Source organism: Austrofundulus limnaeus, unplaced genomic scaffold (genome assembly GCF_001266775.1).
Source record: "Austrofundulus limnaeus strain Quisiro unplaced genomic scaffold, Austrofundulus_limnaeus-1.0 Scaffold406, whole genome shotgun sequence".
NCBI classification, from domain to species: domain Eukaryota; kingdom Metazoa; phylum Chordata; class Actinopteri; order Cyprinodontiformes; family Rivulidae; genus Austrofundulus; species Austrofundulus limnaeus.
Window position 1 is genome coordinate 9,256 of NW_013952808.1, and position 17,019 is coordinate 26,274.

At 38.5% G+C, this 17,019-nt stretch overlaps 2 protein-coding genes across 2 annotated transcripts in view; both read right to left on the minus strand.

The window, feature by feature from the left end:
* Positions 1-987: 987 nt before the first annotated feature.
* Positions 988-10,951, minus strand: LOC106528816 (transcriptional repressor CTCF; the record flags this gene model as incomplete). Its single annotated transcript, XM_014024071.1, is given in 8 exon segments — positions 988-1,158; positions 2,593-2,755; positions 2,833-3,054; positions 3,503-3,682; positions 3,776-3,895; positions 5,192-5,328; positions 5,404-5,584; positions 8,896-10,951. Coding segments are annotated over 7 exon segments (1,162 nt in total), but the record flags the coding sequence as incomplete, so codon positions are not given.
* A 3,142-nt stretch (positions 10,952-14,093) lies between these two features.
* Positions 14,094-17,019, minus strand: part of ripor1 (RHO family interacting cell polarization regulator 1) — a 40,175-nt gene continuing 37,249 nt past the window's right edge. Inside the window, exons 22-23 of the mRNA XM_014024080.1 lie at positions 15,884-15,974; positions 14,094-14,247 (exon numbers count right to left, since the gene is read on the minus strand). Of these exons, the coding sequence (XP_013879534.1) occupies positions 14,150-14,247; positions 15,884-15,974 (189 nt within the window). The 3' untranslated portion in view covers positions 14,094-14,149. The remainder of the gene's footprint in view (positions 14,248-15,883; positions 15,975-17,019) is intronic.

Consider the following 17,019-nt stretch of genomic DNA (forward strand, 5'->3'; position numbering starts at 1 on the left):
TTTTATAATTATTAGTTGTAAAACGGTCACCAGGCAATATTATCGGTTATCGCAATAAATTATGAGACAATTAATCGCCCAGCAAAATTTGTTATCGTGACAGGCCTATACAACGCAACAAAATAAACACATTTAAAAGATGAAAGATAATACTACCTGTCAGGCAGTGAGGCTGTTGGCTTTGACTAACATGGTCCCTTAAACAATTTAGTTGAACAGCCCTGTATTAATGTCTCAAAATAAGCTGCTTTAAAACCAGCATTGACCACAAACTACATCTCCCATAATGCATGTTGATTATACATGGGATACATGGGAATTCCCTGTTGGAAAGTGGGAGAGTTCAGAATTCAAAACTTACCCCAACCGAGCAGTGAGTAAAACTCTCTTACATTCATTTTTAATAGTATTTCTGTATTATTTATTTAAAATTTAGTCAACCGTGTTCATAAGAGGACGTGTGAAACTGTGTTTCTATGCAGGAACAATGAGACGAGGAATGTGACGTTTTCAAAGTTAAACCTGAAACGTGGACGTTAATTACAACCACAATGCTCATGTGAGCCTCGGTAAAAATGAGTTTGACACTCCTGCTCCAGTTGGAAGTAGTGAGGCTCAAACAAGTGAGGTTTGTGGGAATGGTATAAGACTACAGCATATTAGAGGCATGGAGGAGCCTGAACTAAATGTGTTTGGCCAACAAAAAGAAAAGAATAGACATAACTATTTTGACCAAGAAACAAAACTTGTGGGATATTTCTAAAACCTGTAATTATACATCATTTTATCTCTTTTGTTGTGTTCCAAAATCCAAGACTTATAAAAACGCAGGTCTCTAAAAGATGATTTATGTAGGAGAACTACAAAACAACATTCCTTCACACTAACTCACCTGTTCGGACCTACATCAGTAAAATATAACCCAAAAAGCAAAGCGCAGCAGCCAACTGCAGTTTATATTTATGACATTATAGGACCACAGTGTACCTGTGTGTGTGTTGAGGTGGTTTCGCAGCAGAGTCACTGTCCTGAAGGCTCTTCCACACAGGTGACACTTGTGAGGTCTCTCGTCGGTGTGGCTCTTCATGTGCCGGTCCAGGTTGGAGCGACGAGGACACGTGTAGCTGCAGAGCTCACACTGAAACGTCTTCTTTACTCCTAATATGCAACAGACAACCACAATACTGTAGGATACTCTGACTCTGCAGCAAAACATCCAACAAACATCCAACTTTAATAATCAAATATTCCTTGTTGACTTTAATAAGTAGTTTATCTATTGTAGTCTGCTTGTGCTTTAAATTAACCAGAGAAACTAAATTATGCATGTTAAGAGGCCCATAGTAAGCTTTCATAGCAACTTTTTTCAGTTTTATTACACCTAATATCCACTAAGGTTCATTTGAAAACTTAACCAAGCTTTTCTTCTGAATAGTTGAAAATAAAATGAAAATCAGAACTACATAAACTCCAAGCAAGTTCAGAGTAAAAAGGTGATTATCGCACAGTTTAATCTCACCTTTTTTAATATAAACAGATTGTTTCAGTCTCCTAACTGAAAAGCTGATTTTTTTTCAAATCATACGGTTACATGTCCTGGTGCATCTCAGTAATCCAGGTAGAAAAAAATCAAAAAGAAAAAATAAGTAGGTCCTCTGGATGGGTTCTTCTTTAGTGAAACGTTTCCTCTCTCCTCCAAGAGACTTCTTCAGTCTGATGAGTTTCAGGTGAACTCAGCCTTATAAGCACTGCCTCCACCTGGACAAACAGGTTAGTCACATGCAAAAGAGGGCCATCGCCTAACAATAGGCTTGATTAGCTCTATTGTTCATAGAGGTTCATGTGGCCCATCACCTGACTTATTGGTTTTGATGCTTCGGCTGTGGTTTTTTGGTGTCGTGTTATGTGCATGTAGTGAGTGCAAGTGGGGCTCAACGTTCATTTTGTCCTCCTCCTACAATGATGTTATTGCAAGTATGACTCAGCCCCCTGTGAGCAAAAGGTGTGAATCAGGGTCCCAATGATACCAACACATAGAGGGAAAGAGAGACAAAAACAAGGGGACATTGAGCCCCGTTTGCACTCACTACATACACATAACACAACACCAAATAACCACAGCATCCAAACCAGTAAGTCAGGTGATGGGCCACATGACCCTCTATGAACGATAGAGCTAATCAAGCCTATTGTTAGGTGATGACCCTCTTTTGCATGTGACTAACCTGTTTGTCCACCATGTGGAGGCAGTGCTTACAAGGCTCACCTGAAACTCATCAGACTGAAGAAGTCTCTTGGAGGAGAGATGAAATGTTTCACTAAAGAAGAACCCATCCAGAGGACCTACTTATTTTTTCTTTTTCATACGGTTAAAAGTTGAGTAACATAAAAATTACTTTTATTTCTTGTGTCAAAGAAATGATTGAACTTTTCTGCACCACACAGTAAAATCACATGGAGTAAATGATTTTCTTTGTTCTTCTGTATTTATACAGAAACTGTTTTGGAATATTATCCAAAGGAATATTGCCTGTATTATATCATCCCAACCAAGACATAATTAACAAACTACTTTGTTTCATGCTGTCTTACCTTTCTTCTTGATCTTGGTAGGTTTGGGCGGCTTCATGTTTCCAACAACCTTCTCTGCGTTAACCTCAGACAAAAGACCCTCCTGCTGTTCCTCTTCAAAATCATAGACACTGACATCCATGTCCTTATCCCCTTCAGTATAACGCAGACGACTCTTCTTACCCTGGACGAGCAGCAGGTTCAGTCAAACTGCACAGAACTATCTAAACCCACCTCCAAAACCTGAAACTTTGACGTTACCTTTTTTGGTTTTTTGACCACTCCTGAAGGAGGCTGATATTCTGGGTCTTTGCCCCAGTTTGATTCATCATTTAGCGGCTCGCCCACATCTTCTTCTTCTTCTTCTTCTTCCAGCAGCTGGCTTCCCACGTCCTCCAGCTCCTCCTCTACTTCAGCGTGGGCTTCTTCTCCTTTTTCCTGCTCCACGGTCTCCACCTCCCCATTAGCGCCGACTTTAACCACCTAAAAACATCAACGATTCTTTATTTACATCATGAAAATATAAAGCTCAGGAACATCCCTTACCAACATCTGAGGGTATCCAAAAAGCTTTTATTAGACAATTCATAAAAACAGACAGAAACATTTTAAATCATTACTGACCAGTTGAGAAGACGCCCAAACTGGTCTTGTTGTTTGGTAGCTCACTTGTGTAGTTAAAGTTGTGTAAATAAAATAATAAAACGGTATGGTTGCTGAAAGTGATTCATGTAAAGCTACTCTCATACGTGTGACGTAACCCCCGGTTAATAAACCAATCAGTGAGCAGCAGTAGTTGACATGAAATCAGGCCTAGCAGCTGATTGGAACCACAGCTCCTAAGTTTCCAGAACCTGGGTTTGAACCCTGGCCGGGTTGTGCTGTGCAGAAACACCTACATACTGTGTGTGACGGCTCTGTGCAGGTGTACCTGAAAGCCTTCAGGGAGAGGCAGTGTGTGACAGATGACTGGGTCTCCGTCTTTGGACATGGCGGTGGTCTCTACAAACGTGCCTTGCTGCAGAGCCTCAACAGTGGTGGCAGATACAGGCACCTGGACCAGCTGGAGCTCCCCGAGGCCCAAGGCTGCCTGCTCTTTGATGTTTACCACCTGAGCAGAGAAAAGGTCAAAGCTGGGGTCTGAGAGGTACGACTAATACTTACTAAGGTTTGAAAGTTGGGAATAACAGAACTGAACTCTTACCTGTAAGGTGATGATCTGAGTCTGGTCCACTGCTGCCATAGCAGCTTGATGAGCAGCTCCTGCAACCTCTCCAACCAAACCCATTGTAGCTGCTGACCCGCCTACTGCAGCATCCAGTACCTGTGGGATAAACGTCCTGTTATTGGTCGTTGTAGCAGGAAGTACTTCCAACTGCAGGTTAAACCATCTTAAGATGATGATGTCATGTCTGATCAAAGGCTGTTTATATTTTTAGCTTCTGACAGGAACCCCAAGGCTGTAGTTGGAAAAGGACCTAATCTTCTCTGTGAGTTGGTTTCAGTACAAATTCTAAGGCTCGCCCCCTCCGCACAAACAAACAGGACTCTGCTCTTATTACGATATAAAAACACACCTCAGATCATGTTATTAAACTCTTCTCGATTCCCACAGCTGCATGTCCAAATATTCATTTTCCTGACATGTTTTTTGTAGAATTTGTTTCACACTTAAAAGAAAGCTCATATGACACCATGACTGAATGAAGGGGAGCAGGCAGGACTTCACCAGTGTGTGCAGACTCTGGTTCCAAAACACAACAGGACAGGTCCTTTAACTCAAAACAAGAGGTGGTGGGACATGTTGTCTATAATAGGGTTCTTAACCTTTTTGACCTCGGGGCCCAATTTGTTGAACATGAAGTGACACAAGGCCCAGTCACACATTACCATACGGATCAAAATGATAATTATTCTAAATCTTGGTTTAATTTGTATTGTATTTGCATTATAACTAAATTAAATACACTTACAGTTTAAAAGTAAAACTCTTGTCAAATAATCACAAGACATGATTATGACAAAACATTTGTTTATATTGTAACCTGCCCATAACAATTATTTTAACAAATACAAAGGTCAGTCAACAGACCACTCAGGCTTATCAATACAAAAATAACATCTTTTTACTAACAATTACAAAAATAGACAATTCAATAAATAAATTTATGGTTAAACAATAAATACATTCAAATGTATCAAATAAAAAAAAACATTAAAAATAAATTTGATAAAGTGCAAATGAAAATATAGCATTTTTAAACTTTTACATGGTAGAACTAGAAGCTGCTCTTCATATTAGTGACAAACGTTGGCTTTTGTTTGATGGGTTACCTTCATTTTTGCTTCTACTTTTCATTTAAAATAGGTTTCCATTTTCGTCAGGTTTCTAAGGTTCTTCTTCTACGTATTAAAAAAAGTTGTTAAACAACTGAGTGGTGCACTACTGCTACTAGTGGCAAGAAAGTGTATTGCACCTTATTCAAAATCAATGCGGTCCGGTGGCCCAAAGTGAAAAACTGTTGTTTTTTTGAGGCCCTCAAGGTGGCGCTCCATGGGTTAAGAATCTCTGGTCTATAATGTACAGCCTCTGTGTGGAAGTTCTTCTGTGAAGGCTTACCTCAGTCTTCACCTGCATCAGGGTTGGATCTAGGGAGTCCACAACCACCATTTCAACTCCCGCTCCCACGCCCACACTAACTCCAGCTTCCATCAGTTCCTGCTGGGACTGGGACACAGTGACCATTCCTTCAGGACCTGAAACACAGAATCAGACAGTTGGTTTTGAGTTTTCAGTTGTTTCAACACTAATGAAATGCAGTCGGACAGAACCTTGCTCCAACAGGACTCCAGCTTGTGTCTGCACTACACCCTCGGCCTCCGCAGCTTGCTGAAGGAGATCGACCACCGTGGGGTCCTGGCTGTGAACAGCCTGAATCGTTGGGAAGTCTTTAGTGGGGACATCCACCACTTCTACACCATCAGCCGACCCACCGTTCATGCTGCACAGCAACTGAAATACAGTGTTAAGAAACAAAACACACTTTAACTAATCATCCAGCAGAATCATCAGAAAAAAAAAACCAAACAAAGCAAAAAACACAAGTCTATACTCTGTTTTTTAGTATGACTACCCAACAGACAACAGAACAAAGAAAACATATCTGTGTTACTCAACTTTACCTTACTGTTATTCTTAACAGCTCTACAATCTACACACTTCCCTATACAGAAACATCTGAATATTCACAAAATGCTGGTGCAGTGTAGATGGAGTCCCACAGTCCCACCCATCAACTGGAGTTTTGGTTTTCCCCTTATAATTTATTGAACACTGTATTTCATTATTTAAAGGGGTAATATTATGTGTTTCTCAGGCATACATTTAAATACTATACCATAATAAAGTATTTATGCCGCCTTTTGTTGTTATTAAAAAGCTGCTTTTATGTTTAAATATAAAATAAACGTATCTTCTCATCACTTCCTCTTCTAAGCACCTTGAAATTGGCCTCTGTCTCTTTAAAAACCACCTTCTGCTTCTGCCTCACCCATTTCAGTGCGGGGGCGTCGCGCCCGCGCGGGCGGGGAGTTGTGTGTGTGTGTGTGTGTGTGTGTGGGGGGGGGGGGCGCCTATGATGCAGTTTACTTGGCATCTGAAAATACATTTCCTCAAATGGTATTTTTAATCTGAAAAGAGCTTCACTGAGTGAGAACAAGTGTTAGGAGCTCAGCAGACAGTTTCAGTTTCACTTTCAGTTTCACCCGAGAGCCTGCAGGAGTCATGGGCGGGGTATGTGGGGAGGGGGAGCGCTCTGCCATGAGGAAGTTCGGCTTAAAGACACGTCCCAGGGGTGTTTCTGGTCCCAAAAAGGCGTTTCTGGTCCCCACCTGTCGTTTTGCTCCTCAGCATGGCTTCCTAAAAACGCTGCAGGATTTCTCAAACATGCATGAATGAGTCAGAGCAAGGCTTTGGGCATGTTTTATATGAGAGTATAACATTATAACATGATATAAAACTCAAAAAAGTTGATTTTACGTGATATTGCCCCTTTAATGGTATGCCTGTATAATTACTGACTCTAAACATTACAGCTGTTACCTTCAATAGCAAGGAGGGATTGGCTTTTAACATGATTTTTGCAGTCTGTAGGGTTGTGATGATGCTGATCTCCCTTTTGCTTTGCTGCTCTTAAGCCCTGAGCTTAGTTCAGTCAAATATCTGCTACCTGACTGTCCCTGAACCTGAAAGGGAAGAGAAACGTTACACAGCTGGACATACGAAACAGGAAGTTCTTCCACTCAGAATGAAAAACTTTAGAGACAACAAATTTCTAAGGAGGTTTCTGAAATCTATTGAAGCCACTTTAATGTCTACCTAAAACCTGAAGCTCCTACTTTACCATATCTTCACAACTCTACTTCTCTGTATGATTATGATCTAATTGTTTTAACTTGACTCACAAGAAAGTACCTGAAGGCTGAGTCCAGAAAAGTCTGTCAGTTTTATGGTTTCTAATGCTGTGTGATGCAAAAAGGACAAAAAACGTGTCTACATGTCCCTCTGGCCAGTCATGAATCACAGATGGGCCATGCCCTGCACAGACGTTTCAGAGAGGAAGTGAGCTTCATGTAATCAGAAGATAAGAGTGTCTCGATATAACTCTTTTGGAGCCTTGATTATTGGCTGATACAATATTGACCCTATAAGATATCATAACAAACCTACATACTTTTATTACTTATTTTGTAGTGTGGAATGGTATCTTACTTTTAAAATGCAAAATCACAATTCAAGGTCATTTAAGTTATTTATTCTGGATGGAAGCGCTGCAGTAAAGTAATCCTGGAGCCGACTACTGAAATGAACTGCTTATCAAAAATTTTAGATGCAGGCCGATATAATCTGATACTCGTGTTTTGGCTAATATCAGACCGATACCCGATATTGATATACGATCGGTACATCTCTACAAGAAGACGTGTTGATAAAGCATAATCATTGTGTTTACACCTTTGTATTTTGGAGCCAAGATACTTTCAAAGCCAAACAATGTTGGCAAATACAAACATAGCTTTCAGCTAATTGGTCAATTATTGAGCTAAAATTAGGTGTGGTGGTAGCTGAGCATCAAACCAAACATACTTATGGATCCTGCTTTAATAAATCACAAATGAACAGGTGTCTCCTCTGTTGCTGACTAAAGGTAATCCATCTGCTGTCATGTTTGTGACTTCATCTGAAACTGTCCTCAGCCTTGACGCTGATGTGTGTCTGGAAGCTACAGTTTGGTTTTGGTAAAGAACAGCTTTGACTCAAAGTACCACAGCACTGGTACAGGGTGGAGAGATGCCGTATTGCATTTATATTGTGGTATTTTTGTAGCTCTCCGAGCCGAGTCGTAGAGGGAGCTCTCTGCTGTGAAATATATCTGCGCTATGAGGCTCCAAGGTGGGGGGACTGCTGCAACAACAGCCACGACCCAACCAGCCTGCTCACAACAGAGAAAAAGAACAAAAACAGCTCAATATTTGGCAGATGAGGACTTCAGAAAACAACGAACTCTGTATATTGTGTCTGTGAAGCCGCCGCGGCAGGATCAGTTCACGCCAAGTCTCACATGGTCTTTCTCTGTGCCACCTAGGCTAACGGCTAGCTCTACCGTTTCCCGGTGTGGACGCTGCTACAAGTCAGGAAGAACGATCCGGACGAAAGATAAACAAATTCACTAATGGATCGGGTTTCTTTAAGGGTAACTGGGGATGTTTCCGCACTTTAATGTAGCAGGATGTGGGCCTAAACCTGAGCTAACACGACCATGACTGTTCATTAGCACGGCTAGCTTCATGCTAATTACTCACAGCGGACATTATGAGCTCTCCTCAAGCTGCCTAATCACATCTAAACAAATGCGACTACGACATATTATTCTTCAAAACCTGTTGTTTTAGCGGTATGTTTGCATTATTAGGCCTATATGGGCTGGTTGCTGTCACATAAATAAGCTAGCTCCACATCGTTCAGGTTGTAAAAGACGAGACAAAGACGACAGAAAATGGACGCCTCCGTCTGATCTCTCTCTGCGAAGTTGGCAAATAATCCACTTTATTTTATTACAAATGTTCATTACATATGTTAGTCTAACAATACATTTGCTTCACCCACGGATATTTAAACACATTTCGACGGATTTTCTAAAAACGATAGAGGGAGACAAACACTCTTCGGGAAGCTACCAGGACGTAGAGCCCCATCGTGACACCTAGAGGCCGAATAAAGATCCTGCAAACTCCCCCCTTGTCAGAAAAGTAGTGATACTTTACCTGTTTTTGTTGTGTTTTCTCTCCCGGTGAACCCGGCTGAAAGCACAGAGTCTGAGCAACAAAGTTTGACGTGTAAAAAAAGTGCAGTCTTCTCCGCAGTTTATTTTATTTCCTCTCCCGCTTCAGCAGAGTAGCTTATTCCACAAAATGGCAGTTGAGGGCTCAGTGCGCCTGTGCGGCCGCTGGGGGGTGGTGTCGAAACCTTTGTAAGCCCTCTGATTGGACAGCAGGGGGCGCTCCGGTGACGCCCATCATTCACAGTGACACACGAGTTTCAGCTGGGCCTTCCAATGATTTATGCTGCTGGTCTTCTCTAATGGAAACTAATCACAAATATAACTTGAACAATACATATGTTTTAAATAAAAGAAAATACATATATGTCAAAGGTAAATAACCTGGGTGAAGTTTGAAATTCAATATTCAGTTCTCAATAAGATTCTTCAATAAGTTAATCATGTGAGACACACGTGGGACAGAAAATGACCCTACAAATGCAATATTAATCAAATTAAAATATGTTTACTTAAATGTAAGGGGAATGCATTTTAAATGGCATTCTTTCTTTAGTGAACAAAGCAAATTAAATTGATCTAAAATTATTTATAGGCAAATATTTAAAGTGCATGCAAATGATTGTATGTTTGGTGACAGTGAGGTGGACAATTCAGATCCTCTTTTTCGGTGGAACACAGTCCAGTTAATAAAAAGGGGCTTTTTGTTAACTAAAAAGAAAATAAAATTAAGAAAGCTTGAGCCCTACATGAATATTAGCAGAATCATTTAAGTTAGTTCTTTAAAGTTAGTTAAAAACAAATCAGGCCAAAAATGATCTTTATTACCATAAAATATGATTTAGCCTGATTATACTTTTATGCCTCCTTGATTTTTGTTTGATTATTTGCCTTATGCAGTTTCTTTCTTGTTGTTTTGGGTGTAAACTCACAGACTGTGTGCTTTTTGCAGAACATGAAGTCACATAAAAGCGTCAAACAATCTTTACAATAAATGTTTAATAAATTGCATACATTTGACACAATACTTTCTGGAAATATATTAGAAAAAAATGCATTAATTCTGCACAATTTGAATTGCTTACGAAACAAAACGTATACATGCATATTTTAGTTTCACAGTGTTATCTGTTGTTTAATGAATCTAAATGAGGCACTTCCTAACAGTGAGAGTGTGCATGCAGAGGTATGATTACAGATGTCTGCTGTCATTCAGAAACATTACAGTGAGAAGTTCCAAACAGAAAAAAAAACATTAACTATCTGTCTGTCTCCACTCCCTTATTCTCCAGCTCAGAATACACTGGCTTCGTGTAAAAAAAAAAAAAAAAAGCTGAATCCCTTAAAGGCATTCATTAGAAACAGGTGGTTTTGGCACTTTATATTAACTCTGCTCGTCCAACGTAAACTACAAACTAAAATATAAATCTGTGAAGTTTAAAAAGGCACTGCAGCACCAACATGTCAGGGATAAGATGGCACCAGTAGTTCCTCCTGAACAAAACACCAGAGCCTGAACTGAAGGTCACCTGGGATCAGAACTTTTAAGCACAGAGCAGAGAGGCTCGGGTCAGACGGACGGTCCAGCTGTCCTATTAAAGTCAGGAAAAGAGTTAAACCTTGTCTAAACTAAACACCGCGCCGGACTGAATTTGAGCTGAGATGGTTTTTGTTCGATTGTTTCAGTCTGTTGATGTACAGGACAAACACAGAGCAACACAGACTTAGAGTTCAGTTAATCATAAAGAAAGCAGCAAGTGACTTTCATCAAAACAAACAAAGAGTCCAACCTGCTGCGAAGACGAGACATTACTGAAAAATGAGAAAATAAAAGCTAAAACTGAAATCTTATTTCATGATTAGGAGAAAAAGCATTCTGTCACCCAGCAGAGGCATACGCAGGGAATGTGGTGCCAAATCATTCGCCAAAGAAAATAGTCCTTCCTAATGGGAATGATTAATTGATAATCGACGACTAATTGTTTATTAAAATAATCGATGACTAATTTAATAATTGATTAATCGTTTCCTTTTTTTGTTCTTTGTTATTTTCTCCAAACTGCTTTGACACYTTCCACTGCCACATCTGCCTTTCTGTCCTCGACACACATGCACAGTAGTGGTAACTGGGGTAGGCCGTGGACGTCACAAGACATTATACAGACAGACTCTGGTATCATGGCTACCTGACAACAGAGCTCAAAGTGTGGGATCATTTTAAGAAAATGAAAGAGAAACCTGTRYAATATCTGCAGAGCAGAACTTRYCTTCCACAGCAATTATTTTTAGTTAGCATATAGCTAAAATCTAATGATGGTTTTATAATAGCAGCTGCATTCTGGCACGATAAGCTGTATGTTTTATATTCAATTAATGTATGATCCGATCAGTCGACTAGTAATCGAAAAATGATCTGTGATTAATCGATTATAAAAATAATCGTTTGTGGCAGCCCTAGGGTCAAACAATGTTTTAGTCAAACAGAACCAACAAGAATGAAACAAAAAGTAAAGAATTAGAGAAAAAATTAACGTTAAATGTAAATAAATTCTAATTATAATAAATTAATAATAGTTTTACATCTAAAAATCATATTTTATTATTTTAATCTATTTTCCTCATTCAGCAACCTATTAAATTTCTGTTATGTTTCATGCAGGAGAAAAACACTTTTTTCAGTCAGTATTTAATACAGCTGGCAAAATAAATTGTTAAAGTATGTATTATGTGCTTCTGTTTTTTATTTTGGGAGATAATAAAAAAATCCTTCATTTTATGGGAAGACCCTCTTGATTCAAGAGAAAACTGGTTTTAATTAAAATGGCTGCTTATCAATTAATTGTTAATCAATCTATAAGATAAATCAAGTTAAGATTAATTCATTATCAATAACTTGCATCCTTAAGGAGTTAACTTAATTTATATCTACTCATATTCATGTAATTAAGCGTTTAATCGAAAAAATAATCAACAGATAAATCAATTATTAAAATAATCGTTAGCTGCAGCCCTACTTCCTAATAAATAATGTTAATTACCCAACTACTCAACCCTTCCTGTGCTTTGTTTTCTTCTTTGTGTTATCAGTTATTTTGACATTTAAATGTCAGGTTCAGGTTGTCTGAAAACAAACGGCATGAAAAGGTGTAAAATCACTAAATGTGTTTACCTCCACACAAACCTTTTCACACGACTCTATGAAACTAAAAAGTATTGATACTTGATGAAGTACACCCAAGTATGACAACACTTAGTTTTCTAAACTCAAGGCGTTTTAAAACATGTTTTCACTATTCATGGTTTAAAACCCAACAGATAAACATTTAACTGCATACATCTTACAAAAACCTCAGAAATGATGGGAACAACCTCAGTCCAAAGGTTTCATGTGGTTTAGATGTAAACACTCAAACAGCTTTGGTGCATTAAATGAATGGGAAATGTCTAACTGTGTCACATCAGCAAATTAATTCAGAGCAGTGATAACTCCTCAGGTCGACACAGGGGCGGAGCCAGAGGAGTGGCAAGTGATGATGGCCACCTCAGGTGCACCCCCAAATATTTGACACGTGTGTGGGGATCGTGGATTTTGTATTTAGATTTATATTTAGACTGTTCTCTGATACTGCTGTGCTATATCAATTATCAGCAGTGTGTTAAAAAGGGCCAGTTTGTAAAATTAGCATTAGCATTAGAGTTTAGCTTTATTTAGGATTAGCATCAGGAATCAGCATGTGATCACTCTTAGCTACTCCACAGCAAATTTCATTTCAATAAGTCTTAAAATAGCTGAATTATAGCTGTTTTCTCTGGTGGCCATCTTGAATTTTTGATATTTTTTTGGCTACTTCTACACTAATATTCAACTTTCTGTCTACAAATAGCTAAATAAATTATTTTTGCTAGCATTCCGCATGTGATCACGACATTTCAGCATTTTTTCTTAAAACAGCTGAATTATAGTCAATTGGAATTAGCTGTTGCAGCCATCTTGGATTTTCAAATCCAGTGATTTTCTTTCTTTGTACGTATGTGCACCACTAAAAAATACGATGTGGTATTAGGGCCACACAACGAGATTTTTTTCTTAAATTTTTTAAATTAAGAGAATAAAGACATAACATTACGACATTAAAGTCGTATAAAAATAAAGTCATAATATTACGAGATTAAAGTCATAAAATTACAAGTTTAAAGTCATAATATTATGAGTTTAAAGTTGGAATATTACGAGTTTACAGTCATAATATTACAAGAAAAGTCATAATATTGTAGCCTTTACTTGAAAACGCATGCCGTTACCTGCATTAAAATGAGCATTGTTGAGCAACTTGTCAAGTTGTTCTTTAGTAATTCTATAAATAAATAGTTAATCTTTTAGCACATTAGCATCAAATTATCATTAGCAGGACTTGGAAATTGTGCAAACGACTATAAACTGAAGCTCTAATTAATGGATGCATTGACAGATTTAGTCGCCATGTAGCTAATTTGGTTAAAAGCATATTAATCTAACAGTGACCCGAGTCATCGAGGACTACTTTATAAACACAAAGACATGGCTGTACACAGCATGTGAGGAAAATAAGGAGGAAATGAGGAACGAGAAATAGACATGTCATGATTATGACATTTTTCCCTTGTAATATTACGACTTTAATCTCGTAAAATTATGACTTTACTCTCGTAATATTACGACTTTAGTCTAATAATATTATGACTTTATTCTCATAAAATTACAACTTTAATCTCGTAATAATAATAAAAAACCCCCGTTGTGTGGCCCTAATACTCTGTTGTGAAAAAACATTTTGGCCATCCCTTGCAAAGAAGTCTAGCTCCACCCCCTGGGTCAACAAGGTGCAGACATGTCAGTAGAGGCATCTGTGTGCTCTGTTCAACACTCTTTGGGATGTTTGAAGGAAAAGTGTGCAAAAACACGCATATGCACAGAAATATTCAGATTGATCAAACAGTGATTTTGGTTGCTACACCGACTTTCAGTGTGAAAGCTGCGCTCTTTGAGGCCTCAGAATATCAGACAGCACCAACAGATCTGCTCCATGATGTGTCCACACCTCAGCTGATCTTATCCAATCCAGAAATGGTGTGCTGTTTGGAACATGTCCAAGTGCACAGGGTTTTGTTTTATGTTACAAACAGACATTTTTTAAGTCTGAAACATTCAGTCAGTGGGGTTTAATCATCCACGCAGCTCAGAGCAGACAGACGGTGTTCAGTCAGAAGGCTGTGCTGGCCATGCTTCCTGGAGCAAAGAGACTCGGTAGGATGTCCTGAGAAATCTCCACGTGTCTGTGGGCCATCTTTCCTTCTTCACCTGCTCCACACGACAAACAGAAAACAAAAGAAAAACGTAATTTAAAATGTTTGAAAGGCATCTTTGGAAGACAAAACTATAAAAAAATAAAAATACATTTTAATATTTGTATAGTTCGATCACTTTTTCTGTTTATGATTATTTAGTTCTGTTAATTCAGGTTTTTTAATCAGGTCTCTTTGAATTTTATTCGTGTCATCAGTTTCCTCAGCTCCTGCTCCTCAGTCTTGCCACGCCCACTCTCACCTGCACCTTGTCTCGTTTTGCCCAGCTCTTTGTTTTAGCTCATATAATCCCTTTAGAGTCTGTCTAGAAATCATTGGAGCATCGAGTGTTCCACATGGGTTGTTCTACTGCGTTTTCTTTTGTGTTCCCAAGAAACTTGGTGTTAAGCACACGATTTTACCCTTTTTGCCACATACCTGGCAGATTTTCTTTTGATTTTGGTTCAACCAGCGTGAAACAGGAAGTGACATCAAAGGGGAACTCTTTAAGACAGGGGTGTCCAAACATTTTGTCAAGTGGGCCAAAATCATAAAGTCAGAAGAACCTGAAGGCCAAAAATATTTTTCCTTTACCTGTTCAACAATAAACTAAACATTGAATACTTTAATTAAACAAATAAAGTAGTCAGATTTATTGCTGGAAATGGATACGTAAATTAATCTAGATTAATTAATTTGCAGGTTTCCCTTACTGAAATTTTTTTGTAATTTTCTAGGTTTAAATTGGGATGAAAAATAACCTGATTTAGTCAATTCTGATCAATAAAATCAGAATTTAGGTCGCGCTTTTGTTGAAAATGCTTGCTGTAATCAGACAAATTTAATAAACTAATTAAAAGCATGATTGGAGTGCAGCAAAATCAGCTTTTCAGTAGAAGTCACTAGATATATGTGGAAAAAGTCTGGTTATTTAAAGACAAATAATCGGTATTGTTGCCAATATTTTTTTTAAAGATTTTACTTTGTGATAAATTTGCCCCAATAATAAACAGAAAGTCTGCATCTACATCAAACAGCTGTGCCAGGAGGATAAATTCATAAATAAATTAGTATAAATCTTGAACTGAAGTCAGGGGCCACACACAATCAGTTCAGGGGCCACAAACGGCCCCGGGCCATACTTTGGATATCCCTGCTTTAAGACAAGGAACTCTCTGGTCTTTATTTATTGAAACAATATTGTTTGAACTCCGTCTCTTCATGTCTCTCTGATGATGATTCAAAATAATCTAAAGAAACATCAGATTTTTCTCCACAGTCTGTTGTTAGTTACTGTCTGTTCTCACACAGATATTCCCCTGTGACATCACTTCCTGTCACTTCATATGAGAATATTTAAACAACTGTTCACCTCCGTGGCCTCACATTTTTCCCTTTTTTAAAGTATGTTTTTAACATTATTTTTCCAAAAACGAGTTCTTATTTGTTACAAAAATTTGATGCTACAGACGCTTTAAAAATCATTAGCATAACGGTTCATGTCCTCTTCAGTCCGGTCTGGTCTGGAACACAATCTTGTCTCTGCTTGCATTATATTTTATCATTTTTATTTTATTTTATAGCCTGTCCAAAACAGATGTGCAGGACCTGACTCATCAAGCTGCTGTAAACAATATGACAGCTAACGTTACCCAGATCCAGCAGTGTTTGTTTGGCAGCATCTCGAACTTCCTCCTTATCTGTCTGGCAGAGATAAACCAGCTGTTCAATGCTTTCTTTGGCCTGAAACAACAAACATCAAAATACAGAAGAGAAGATTAGAATCAGTTCTAAAGTAAGGAAAAGGAAAAGGAAAGAAAGGAAAATAATTTTTTTTTCCACAAAGTTGAAAAACAGTTTGAGGTTTTGACGGAGTTTTACTGTAGAAGCACACTTAGTGTTGAAATACCAAAGCTAAAGCTAAACTCACACAACCAGCACCCCTTAAAGCACTTTGCAGATCCGTGATCCAAGATGTATCTGCCTTGGCTGTGACTCTCTTTAAAATGTCTCGGATTGTTTCTTCATGCAAGTCTCGGAATCTCTGAAGACATTTACATTCTGAACACGCAAAAAAAAAAAAAAAAAAAGCGAGACAAATTTTCTCAAAGAAAGTATGAAATCTGTCTCAACTTGTCTTCCATAGTTCTAGTTAGAGATGGGTTCATAAAGCCCAGATCCAGCATGTCCTTCATTATCCAGAGGGATCCTTTTGGTTTTTAAATTGTTAAGGGAAGTTGACTGTTGGAGAATAGTGGGTGACTTAAAGCTGAAACTTAGAAAAAAAAACTTTTTCAGGGACAGTTTCAAAGCATCCTGATTGCAACCAGAGTTGTAAAGTAACTAAGTACAAATACTTTGTTACTGTACTTAAAGAGTAACTTACCCCAAAATTAACTTTTTTTAGCTGATAAACTGTCTAGAATGTGTCTAAAATATTATATAGTACTGTTTCTGTGCTAATTGTGATGTTTTTGTGTGTGTTTGTTCAAATCTGTAATATTTGGTCTAAAAACATCTTTTTGCTGCTCATATGGGTAGAGCAGTGGTACTGCAGGCTAATTTGCATATTGGTTAACGGCTCTCCATGGTGACGTGGTTCTGCACAGTTTCTTCACAGCGGCTGTGTTCTGGTATAAAAGCCTCTCTCTAAGACACGCCCCTGCAGCAGTCAGAGGGTGGAACAGTTAGCAAGCTTAGCATGATCGTCTGTTGACCTTCAGCACACACACACACACACACACACACACACACACACACACACACACACACACACACACACACACAC